The sequence below is a fragment of the Phocoena sinus genome, chromosome 11 (assembly GCF_008692025.1).
Source record: "Phocoena sinus isolate mPhoSin1 chromosome 11, mPhoSin1.pri, whole genome shotgun sequence".
NCBI classification, from domain to species: Eukaryota; Metazoa; Chordata; class Mammalia; order Artiodactyla; family Phocoenidae; genus Phocoena; species Phocoena sinus.
In genome coordinates, this window is record NC_045773.1 from 81,134,431 (window position 1) to 81,146,025 (window position 11,595).

The 11,595-nt window shown below is 50.8% G+C and overlaps 1 protein-coding gene across 8 annotated transcripts; it reads left to right on the forward strand.

Annotated features, from left to right (window-relative positions):
* The first annotated feature begins 12 nt into the window (after positions 1-12).
* On the forward strand, positions 13-11,468 carry FLOT1 (flotillin 1). 8 transcript variants are annotated; one of them, XM_032648139.1, is made up of 13 exons: positions 13-180; positions 514-570; positions 870-945; positions 1,035-1,125; positions 1,352-1,495; positions 1,633-1,752; positions 1,841-1,936; positions 2,149-2,301; positions 8,910-9,091; positions 9,249-9,294; positions 9,405-9,542; positions 9,794-9,958; positions 11,083-11,464. In XM_032648139.1, exons 2-13 carry the CDS (start codon positions 528-530, stop codon positions 11,110-11,112), a joined length of 1,284 nt encoding a protein of 427 aa, XP_032504030.1. In that variant the 5' UTR covers positions 13-180; positions 514-527; the 3' UTR covers positions 11,113-11,464. The 8 variants fall into 8 exon arrangements, with proteins under 8 accessions (XP_032504030.1, XP_032504027.1, XP_032504028.1 ...); XM_032648137.1 differs by having other exon boundaries at positions 18-180; positions 362-570; positions 11,083-11,468; XM_032648138.1 differs by having other exon boundaries at positions 18-180; positions 487-570.
* The last annotated feature ends 127 nt before the right edge of the window (positions 11,469-11,595 follow it).

An 11,595-nucleotide genomic window follows, 5' to 3' on the forward strand; every position in this document is an offset into this window, starting at 1 on the left:
GGGCGGGGTCGCGTCTGCCGCAGCGCTAGGGTGCGGCCTGGTTGGGTGCTAGGGCGCCAGCGCGGGCCCAGCTCCCAGGCAGGCTGTGCGCGAGCGGCCCCTGCTCGGCGGCTCACAGGTCCCCTGCGCGTCCCCGCCCTGCCCCGGACCACGGCCAGGCCGCTGCCCGCGTCCGGGAAGGTAGGTGGGGGGTGGGGTGGGGAGATGGAGTCGGGCTGTGGAGGAGCAGGGACGGTGGCGCAAGGGTCTGGGGGTCTCCAAGGGCCGGGAGAGCTTTATCAGATAAGGGAGAAACCGTCGTCACTGAAGGTGGGGTGCGGCAAGGGGCTGGGAGTCGCTGGGTGACTGCGAAATTTCACAGGGTAAAGCCTTAGCGGATCCGTGGGCGCGGAAGGGACGGGGCCGCATTGTCTGCAGGCGGGGCGGGACTGACAGGAAAGCGAAAGGGTTCACTCCTGTGGACCTCACAGTGCCCCTTGCTATCAGCAAAGGCTTTCTCTCCCCCTCCTCCAGCTCCAGCCTGAGCCATGTTTTTCACCTGTGGCCCAAACGAGGCCATGGTGGTCTCCGGTAAGTATTGTTCTCTGCTCAGCCAGTGACCCCCAAGTCCCCGCAGAGGTCCCTTCCCCCTCTCCCCACCAGCTCCCCAGCGCCAGACCTTCTGCCCACCCCACCCCCATGGTTGCAAGCCACCCACTTGTGGTGATTCCCTGCCTCTATCCTTCCAAGGCCTACACTGCCCGCTGCTCCTGCCAGCGCCCAGATTTCTTCGTGGGGATTGCTTCCCCCTCCCTTCCCCGGTCGTCTTCCACATTCCAGCTCCACCGTGGCCACCGGCCACCGCAGCTCATTGCCTCCTCACCTTGCAGGTTTCTGCCGGAGCCCCCCAGTCATGGTGGCTGGAGGACGTGTCTTTGTCCTGCCCTGCATCCAGCAAATCCAGAGGTAGGTTGAACAAGAGAACTAGGGAAAGGGAACCTCCGTTTTCTCTCTTTTCTCCTTTTCACACTGTCCACCCCTTCTTTTTCCCCTAGGATCTCTCTCAACACACTGACCCTCAATGTCAAGAGTGAAAAGGTTTACACTCGCCATGGGGTCCCCATCTCAGTCACTGGCATTGCCCAGGTGAGGCTTTCAGAGCCTTTCCTCCAAAGTCCACTCCCCCATCACCTTCTCTGTCCCCAGACATTAAGAATCTTCTGACCATGGCCTTCCCTACCTCTTGCTATGGAGAAATTTCTCTGCTAGTCTCAGCTTCTCCAGGGATCCCCAAGGCACCTGACTCTCCCAGCTTCCTCCCTGTCTTCATGAGACCTTCACCACACCCTCCCTAACCCTATTCTGGCTACAGGTGAAGATTCAGGGCCAGAATAAGGAAATGTTGGCAGCTGCCTGCCAGATGTTCCTGGGCAAGACAGAGGCTGAGATTGCCCACATCGCACTGGAGACGCTGGAGGGCCACCAGAGGGCTATTATGGCCCACATGACTGTGGAGGTGGGCCTGAGGGCAGGGAAAGATCTGGAGGGGGTGCCAGAGTGAGAGGGGCCTAAGGACCGAGCTAGTCTGTAGGAGACAGTGGTCAGAGGATCTGAGAGCTTACGTTCCTTCTTCCCTCCATCGTGTTATCCTAGGAAATCTATAAGGACAGGCAGAAATTCTCAGAGCAAGTTTTCAAAGTGGCCTCCTCAGACCTGGTCAACATGGGCATCAGCGTGGTCAGCTACACCCTGAAGGACATTCACGACGATCAGGTAAACCTAGGCAGTTGCTTCTCCCCGCTTTCCTGCTCCCATCTGTTAAACCTTCCCGAGGACTGTGATATCTGCAACTCTTCCACAGGACTATTTGCACTCCTTGGGGAAGGCTCGAACAGCTCAAGTCCAAAAAGATGCTCGGATTGGGGAAGCGGAGGCCAAGAGAGACGCTGGGATCCGGGTGAGAGATCTGGGGGTTGCTTGGTCTCCATGGGCTTATTGTGCACCTGGTGGAAGAGGGGATGGCGTGGGGGCTGGTGGAGCAGGGTTGGCAGAGGATATAAATGAGGCCGGGCCTGGGGTGAGGACAGAGGAGCTTGGTGGAGATCAGGCTCTCTCCCTGGGGCCTTCCTCTCCCTACTCTGACTCCCTGCCTGATCTCTGCATGCACAGGAGGCCAAAGCCAAGCAAGAAAAGGTGTCTGCTCAGTACCTGAGTGAGATCGAGATGGCCAAGGCGCAGAGGGACTACGAGCTCAAGAAGGCTGCATACGACATTGAGGTCAACACCCGCCGAGCACAGGCTGACCTGGCCTATCAGCTTCAGGTCAGAGCCCCTATGCTGGCCCGGTGGCCAGGCTGGACTTCACTCCCTCCCCGTTCTTCTCAGGCCACCACTCTCTCATATTCTGACTCTGATCCCCTTATTCTGGCCCTCCATTTCTGACCCTCCATTTCTGACCCTCCATTTCTGACCCAGCTCCTCCTTATGAGGAAGATTTAAAAGACCTAAACGTTTCAGCTGAAAAGCAAAGAAAAGGCCTAGAAAGGATACGCTCTATAGGGCTGATCACGGGCTTGAGGCAGGTTGTGCCCTGTGCCAGGGCACCTGGATGAGGGGGTGAACCAGAGCTAAGATCCAACCATGGTCCACATCGGGCCTGGGTGAATGGGTCTGCATCCACCCAGAGGAAGGGGTGCCTTTTTCCAATTTGCACAGGGGTACTCCATGGGCTCACAGCAGCCCTGGTGATCACAGAAGTGTGTGAGGAAGGAAAACGTGGGCTTTGAATCCCACAAAATGAAACATGGAGGCCCTTGAAAATGCAGGGAGGTGTAGTCAATCCTCCTCATTTGTGGATCCCATAACTGAGAATTTGCCTCATCACTAAAATTTATTGGTTACCTCAGAACCAGTATTTTTTGTACTGATGACTGTTTGCAAACATGTGCAGAGTGGAGAAAAATTTGAGTTGCCTGATGTGTGCTTCCCAGTCGAGGTTGAACAAGAAGATGTTCTGCCTTCTTGTTTCGGCTCATACTGTAAACAGTGTCATTTTCATAGTATATTCACTGCCACATTTTTTGCACTTTTGTGCTTTTTTTTTTTGGTGATTTCACAGTTTAAAATGTCCCCAAATGTAGTGCTGAAGTGCTGTCTAGTGTCCTAAGTGCAGGAAGGCTGTGATGTGCCTGATGGAGGAGACGCGTGTTAGATAAGCTTCCTTCAGGCATGAGTTACAGTGCTGCTGGCCATGAGTTCACTGTTAATGAACCAACAGATATGTTACCTATGGTGTCTTTAAGCAGAAACACATAAAACAAGGATATATAGGACTTCCCTGGCGGTCCAGTGGTTAAGACTCCGTGCTTCCACTGCAGGTGGTGTGGGTTCGATCCCTGATCGGGGAACTAAGATCCCGCATGCTGCACATCTTGGCCAAAAAAAAAAGATATATATTGATCTGTTGTGACCAGAGGCTCACAGGAACCTATACCTGTATTTCCCTTAGGAACAAAATAAGTGTTTTGTTAATTCAGTGTTCATGGCTACTTTATAAAACAGAACTACCATAACTAACGAGAATCAACAGTACTCTGAGACCTTTACCCAAAGGGCAGCAATATTATGAGATTCGTTTTTGCCAAGAGTTGGTACAGGGTGAAATTATGAAATGCAGCACATCTTTAGTTATGACGTTAAATCCCTGGATGGCTTGACAGGTACCTGAGTGTGGCATAGTACTTTGCTACTCAAAGTGTGGTCTGCCTCCCAGCAACATCGGTATCCCTGGGGAGCTTGTTAGAAATACAAAATCTGAGGCTCCAGCCCAACTGACCAAGTCAGAATCTGTATTTTAACAAAATCCCTAGGTGATTCATGTATTGATAGACATTGGAGTTTGAGAAGCATTAACATAGTGGAAAACACCAGTTTGGGCGGGACTTAACCCACCCAAGGATAAGGTCCTTAATCTTCTTCTCAACATGGCTTGTCTGCACATCAAAGGGTTGGGCTGGTTTGGGTTCTGTTCAGCTTTTATTAGTTCCTCATTTTGTGCCAGCCAGGCTTTGTGCTAGGTGCTGGGGAAATAAGGATTTACTCAACAGGTATCTGTTAAATGCCTGTTATGTGCCAGGCATTGTTTTGGAGATGAGTATATACGTATGAATGAGACAGAATAAGATTCCTGCCCTCATGGAGCTTTACGTTATAATACACGAAACCACTAATAAGCAAATAACCTTCACTGGCTCAAATTACATGAAGTGCTATGAAGGAAATACATAGGTGGTACTTTACTGGGGGGATACTCTATTAGGTCGGGGGTGATCAGAGGAAGCTTCGGTGAGGAAGTGATACATGAGATAAATCCTGAAGATGAGAAATAGTCAATAATGTAAAGAGTGGTGGGCCAAGAACATTCTAGTCCAGTGCTGTTCAAATAGAACTTTCTGAAATAATGGAAATGCTCTATATCTGTGCTGTGATGTTGAGCACTTGTAATGTGGCTTTTGTGACTGAGGAACTGAATTTTTAAATTTTTTATTTTGATTTAAATAGCTATATGTGGCAAGTGACTAGGCAGGGGACTGGCACATGCAAAGACCCTGATGTAGCAAAGAGCTCAGCGTGTCCCAGGAACAGAAAGGAGGTTTCTGATCCAGTATGGCTGGTGTGCTGTGAGTAGGGAGAGGCAGGTGGGACCAGGTTTACTAGGGTTCGAGTGGCCATGATGGAGACTTAGAAGATTCAAAGCACAATGGGAAGCTGTTGGAGAACTTTAAGCAGAGAGGTGCTCTGGTCTAATTTACATTTTCACAAGGATCAGTACAGCTGTTATGTGAAGAATTGATTGATTGTCAAAAGAGAAGAGAAGGGGGCTTCCCTGGTGGCGCAGTGGTTAAGAATCTGCCTGCCAACACAGGGCACACGCATTGGAGCTCTGGTCCGGGAAGATCCCATATGTCGTGGAGCAACTAAGCCCGTGCGTCACAACTACTGAGCCTGCGCTCTAGAGCCCGCGAACCACAACTACTAAAGCCCGCGCGCCTAGGGCCCATGCTCCGCAGCAAGAGAAGCCACCGCAATGAGAAGCCCACGCACTGCAACAAAGAATAATCCCCACTCGCTGCAACTAGAACAGCAACAAAGACCCAACGCAGCCAAAAATAAATAAATAAAATTTTTTTTTAAAAAAAAGAGGAAGTGGGGAGATGAGTTAGAAGGTTTTTCAAAGATGATGAATTGCATAAATGCAGCTAATTGCACTCCCTCTTAAAACCTCACTAAATCCACATAAGGTGATTAAAGAAAAAAAAAGTTGGAGAGAATAGGAACAGAAGCAACAGAAACCATAACATCATTTTGGACGCTGGAAAGCTGTGGTAATTGACCAAGGAGGTCTGAGACAGCTGAGCCCAAAGCTGAAGGGGAGAAAACAATGAAATGATCTGAGGCTCAGGAGCTGGCAGCACCAGGGGCCTCTGGAGCTGTGACGAAGACTGTTGAAATAAGGAGAAACAGGTGAAAAGTGACTTCTCAGAGCGCTCTGGCTCCCTGCCTCTGGGTAGTGCTCCCTTCTCTGCCCCAGTAGACTTCTGGGGGTTTATTATCTGAAGAGAGTAAACCAGAGGGCATGACCTGGGGCCAGCCAGACACAGGTGAGGGCCTAAGTACTTAACCAGTAACAGGCCTGAAGAGGCTGTCTGCTTTTTTTTTTTTTTTTTTTTGCGGTACGCGGGCCTCTCACTGCTGTGGCCTCTCCCGTTGCGGAGCACAGGCTCCGGACGTGCAGGCTCAGCGGCCATGGCTCACAGGCCCAGCCGCTCCGCGGCATGTGGGATCTTCCCGGACTGGGGCACGAACTCGTGTCCCCTGCATCGGCAGGCAGACTCTCAACCACTGCGCCACCAGGGAAGCCCCTGTCTGCCTATTGAATACTGAATAGTGACCACTTCCCCTAACCACTCACCCCATATGGCTCTCAGAACCCCCATCTTCCAAAGAAGAAATCAGAAGACTGCTCTGGGGAACATGACCAATCCAACATGAAAGACTTGAAGATCCTGAATCTGAGGTTCGTCAGCAGATGAACTGCCTAGGTCAGCCTAGGTTGAAGCTCAAAGCCAACGAGCCTCACCCACATACCCAGAGTTTCCCTTCAGTGTTTCAGACCTTCCTCCCTGTGAGCAGACAAGCAAGGAATCCCTGACATATAAGGGATCCTGCAACATGGAAGACAGGCCAAAATCACAAGCAGAGCAAAGCAATTTGAAGGATACATACTATACAGGGAGAAGAAAGCTTAAAAAAATATATATCCTCAGTGATAAGAGAGTAGTTCACATCTAGGAAATCAGGACATAGAAAACAAAAAAGAGCTTTTAGAAATTAATAAAATGGAAGAACTGAAAAAAAAATCAGTGGAAGAGAAATTCTAATAAATTTCCCAGAAAATAGGACAAGACATGGAAAAATTGGGAAAGAATATTAGAGGCCAGCCCAGGAGACCCAACAGAACAAAGAAAACAGAAGGAAATCATCAGTGAAAAGATTTGGACACGTTTATGTGACTTTCTGGATTGAAATGGTCCACCAAGTGCCCAAAACAGTGAATGAAAAACATCTACCTTGAAGAACATCACTGTGAAATTTCAGAACACTGAGAATAACGAAAAGAACTAAAAGCTTCCAGAGAGAATGAACAGATCTCAAGCAAAGGGTCAGGCATCAGAATGACTTCAGATTTCTCAAGAAGCTTCAATACCCTGGAACAATGCCTTAAAAATTCTGGTGGAAGATTAATAACAACCTAGTAACCTGTACTCAACCTAATCGTCATTCAAATAGAAGAGTGGAGTGAAAATCTCAGAGAAGCAAGATCTGAAAAAACTTATTGCCCACATACTCTTTCCTTTTTTTAAAAATTTTGCGGTACGCGGGCCTCTCACTGTTGTGGCCTCTCCCATTGCGGAGCACAGGCTCCGGACGCGTAGGCTCAGCGGCCATGGCTCACGGGCCCAGCTGCTCCGCGGCACGTGGGATCCTCCCGGACCAGAGCACGAACCCGTGTTCTCTGCATCGGCAGGCGGACTCTCAACCACTGCGCCACCAGGGAAGCCCTCTTTCCTTTTTTTAAAAAAAATTAATTTTTGGCTGCATTGGGTCTTCGTTGCTGCACGTGGGTTTTCTCTAGTTGCCGTGAGCGGGGACCACTCTTCGTTGCGGTGCGCGGGCTTCTCATTGCGGTGGCTTCTCTTGTTGCGGGAGCACGGGCTCTAGGTGCGTGGGCTTCAGTAGTTGCAGCTCGTGGGCTCTAGAGTGCTGGCTCAGTAGTTGTGGCGCACGGGCTTAGTTGCTCCGCAGCATGTGGGATCTTCCTAGACCAGGGATCGAACCCGTGTCCCCTGCATTGGCAGGCAGATTCTTAACCACTGCGCCACCAAGGAAGTCCCCCACATACTCTTTCTGTGGGAGCTGCCGGAGGTTGAATCTGAAGAAGAGAGAGAAGGGGGGGTGGATAGGCTCCAACACAGGAACACTGTGATGCTGCATATGGGGGCCAAGAGCAACTAGTCTAGTTTGGAACAGGTTTGAACTTTTAGGGTCAAAGATAGTACAGGGTGCCACATCCAGAAGCACCCTTCCTCTGGAGTGAACAGATGGGTGTTCACTGTAAAGGCAGGGGCACCATCTCTTGTGTTGATGAGCCCCACAGGGGAGGTGGTGCACATCTGAGCCAGAGCAATGAGGCAAGAAGTGTGTTCCTCCCCTGAACCTCTCCTCACCGACATCTTGGCAAGAGCCTTCTGATCCCTCTACTCTGCAAGGGATAAGAAAATGAAATCTGCCTAAGAGGAACTCTATGTATACATGGTTTTGTAGTTGCTTACAGTATCCCGGGAAGGATACACGACAGGCTGCTCACGGTGGTTGTTTCAGGGAAAGTGAACCAACCAGGTGGCTTGAGAAATAGGTGGGAGGAAACCTATCACTGTTTACTTTTTTTTTTAAATTTGGACCACATACAAAAGATAAAAATGACACACACACACAGCCCCCCAAAAGAAAGTTGGTGAGAGAGAGAAAAAAAAAAGTTGGTGAGAGAACTTTTCAGTAGCTGACAGTGGCTTGCACTAAGGTAACCGCCACACAGATGGAGAGAAGTGCATGGATTTGAGCGTGACTGGAGGTGGAGGATGGCTACCATGCACTCAAGTGCCCACCAGGTGTTCATACTCTAGAGGGAGACTTGGTGGAGAAACAAGGTGATAGGAGTTCAGTGGAGGGATACTTCACCTGGCCTGAGGGAGAATTGCTGGGTTCCAGCCCTATCCAGCCCTGAAGCTGAGACTACGTGGGGAACAGCCCTAACTGTTGGTATTGGCTCTGATAGGGAAGATCAGGCCACCCCCCATCGCTCCTCAGGCCATGCCTTGGATCTGTACGGGAAACGGACTCCCTTGGGCAGGCTGAGCCTACTGGGACCGCCTTCATGTGCCTGCTCTATTTTTTTTTTAATTTTTTTGAATTGACACGGTATCAAGTCTTTTTTTTAAAGTTATTTATTTATTTATTTTTGGCTGTGTTGGGTCTTCGTTGCTGCACGCAGGCTTTTTCTAGTTGCGGCGAGTGGGGGCTACTCTTCATTGCGGTGCACGGGTTTCTCATTGCGGTGGCTTCTCGTTGCGGAGCACGGGCTCTAGGTGCGTGGGCTACATTAGTTGTGGCCAAGGCACGTGGGATCTTCCCAGATCAGGGCTCAAACCCGTGTCCCCTGCATTGGCAGGCGGATTCTTAACCACTGCGCCACCAGGGAAGTCCCCCTGCTCTATTTTTACATCCCGCCTGGGAGCCCCGGCCCTAGCTTCCCTGCCTGCTTCCTGGCCGCTTGCTCTTCAGCTCTGACTCTGAGCATCCCTCCTTCCCAGGTGGCCAAGACGAAGCAGCAGATCGAGGAACAGCGGGTCCAGGTGCAGGTGGTGGAGCGGGCCCAGCAGGTGGCAGTGCAGGAGCAGGAGATCGCCCGCCGGGAGAAGGAGCTGGAGGCCCGCGTGCGGAAGCCAGCGGAAGCCGAGCGCTACAAGCTGGAGCGCCTAGCGGCGGCAGAGAAGTAAACACCCCTTCCTGGCCCCTTGCGGCTCCTTCACCACCTGGGCGCCCCCAGACGAATTGCTGAGGCCTTCTTTACCTGTACTCCTCCTGTGGAGTCTTTCTCCCAGAGCAAGGGCTCTTCCTCAGCTCCTCCCTCCACTCCCTTCTCTGCCCAGGTCCCAGCTGATCATGCAGGCAGAGGCAGAAGCCGAGTCTGTGCAGGTGAGTTAGCAGATGGCTCTTGCCGGCTTGTGGAGGGAGTGGGATTGTGCTGGGATTTCTTGTCCTTGACTACCGCCATCAGTACCCCAGGCGTCCTGTACCCTCCTCAGATGCGTGGGGAAGCCGAGGCCTTTGCCATAGGGGCCCGAGCCCGGGCCGAGGCTGAGCAGATGGCCAAGAAGGCAGAGGCTTTCCAGCTGTACCAGGAGGCTGCTCAGTTGGACATGCTGCTGGAGAAGCTGCCCCAGGTCTGGGGGTCGTGTGGACAAAAGCAGAGGAGGGACAGGATGAAGGACTGAGGGGTGGGGGAAATGAGGGAGGGTCTGGGGGAGAACCAGGCTAGGAGCCATAAATTCGGGGTGAGAATTACAAGCCAGACCAGAGTGAGGAAGGGTGATCCTCACAAAAGTGAAGGACAAGGATCTTAAAACCCAGAGGAAGGAGTCTTAGGATGGGTGTGGTCAGACCACAAGTGCTGAGTGGGCATCTTACCTACCAGGTGGCAGAGGAGATCAGTGGTCCCTTGACCTCGGCCAATAAGATCACACTGGTGTCCAGTGGAAGTGGGGCCATGGGGGCGGCCAAAGTGACCGGGGAAGTGCTGGACATCCTGAGCCGCCTGCCGGAGAGCGTGGAGAGACTCACAGGCGTCAGCATCTCCCAGGTGAGGGTTTCTAGGGCGGGGGCTGTGGAGCCGAATCACCAGGTTCTTATGGCATGTGATGCAGCGGGCCTAGCATGGGGCCAGCACCCAGGAGGCCTGGGGGGCCACTGACATTTATTAATTGCTTTCTGTGTGCCAAAACAGGGCTAAGCTTCTACACAAATGGTTTAAAAATGTTTTTAGATCAAACTTCCTTTGGGGTATGTGGGCTTTTACAAAGTAAAGAAACTGAACTTCCAGTTTAGCCCATGTCATACAGCTGGTGAAGCTGGGCTTCACACCCAGGCCAGCTATCTCTGGAGCCTGTGCTCTTGGTCACCCCACGAGTAGAAGGAACTAGCTGCAGCCTGTTGAAAATTAATTCCAGGGCATATCACTGCTTTTCTTGGTGCCTGTTTATTCACCTGTAGATTACGGTAGAGATCAGAGAGTAGGACCTAGAGCCAGACTGTTTTGGTGTGAATCGTGGCCCCAGTGCATGCTAACTGTGACCTTGGACAAGTTAATCTTCTCTGCACCTGTTTCTTCACCTTAAAACTGGGTTAATAAAAGTAACTACCCTGTTGAATTGTTAATGGGATTAAATGAGTAGATATTTGCAGTGTTTAGAACAGTGCCTAGCATGTAGTAAGTACTATATAAGTGTGTGAAAGGACTTCCCTGGCAGTCTGGTGGTTAATACTCCACGTTCCCAATGCAGGGGGTGTGGGTTCGATCCCTGGTCGGGAACTAAGATCCCGTATTCTGCACAGCCAAAACAACAACAAAAACAAAACAAAGAGTGTGTTAAATAAAAAATGCATATATAAATAAAAGCACCAGACTGAATCAGTGACCTTCGAGCTGGGTTCCTTGGAGTCTCCTTGAGGTCTGCAGTGGATAATTGGGAGCTAAGGAGGGCCTGTGCAAGCAGGGATCCGGCTCCCTTCACCCCTTTGCAGTAAGTAATTCATTATTATACAAGAATCCAAATGACTGCTTGGCAAAGGGGGTGAGGTAGGGTACCAGAAAAAACTAGAATACTCATGGAAGTATGCATCCTCCCTGCAGCCTGTTCACCCAGATGGGATCCTGGGAGAGCAGGGCACCTGGTTCCCATAGTCATCACTGTTGTCTTTTGCCAGGTGAACCACAAGCCTCTGAGAACAGCCTGAGCCCTCGACCTTCGCGATGCCCAGCCTCATAACTCAAGTTGCCTGAATGGCCCCAATACTGCATGCACTTCAGCTGGCTCCCCAAGCACATCCTTTGACAGCGGAGTTCCACCGCTTGTCTCTCCTCGCCAAAAAGCCTGTCCCTTGCCTTGGAAGGGAAGGGTTGCTCCCTTTTCCAGCCCCATACTGCAGACTGCCAGTCCCATGCCAGCCTTCTGATGATCCCACCCCCAACTTATTTAACTTAAACTACTGTCTGAGCCTGTTGTCCAGAATTCTTCCTTAACCAAGCCTTGAGGGGTGGTCTGCAGGTTCTCAACTTTGTCAAATAAATTGCTAATAAGTACTGATACTTATGAACAGTTAATATAGCAGAACTAATTCAAAATGAATGCTAGAATGTAGCTTTTGCCTTTGCCTTCAATAGGCTTTTTACAATGGGAGAGGCAGTAGTTACTTGTATGTTAAGTTATAGAATTAATC

Bases quoted from the DNA above. Each gene is read 5' to 3' on its own strand.
- FLOT1 (XM_032648136.1), top strand. From the start codon at position 679: ATGGTTGCAAGCCACCCACTTGTGGTGATTCCCTGCCTCTATCCTTCC. The intron at 9,092-9,248 runs GTAAACACCCCT...TTCTCTGCCCAG, and splicing joins CGCCTAGCGGCGGCAGAGAA to GTCCCAGCTGATCATGCAGG. The intron at 9,959-11,082 runs GTGAGGGTTTCT...GTCTTTTGCCAG, and splicing joins CAGGCGTCAGCATCTCCCAG to GTGAACCACAAGCCTCTGAG.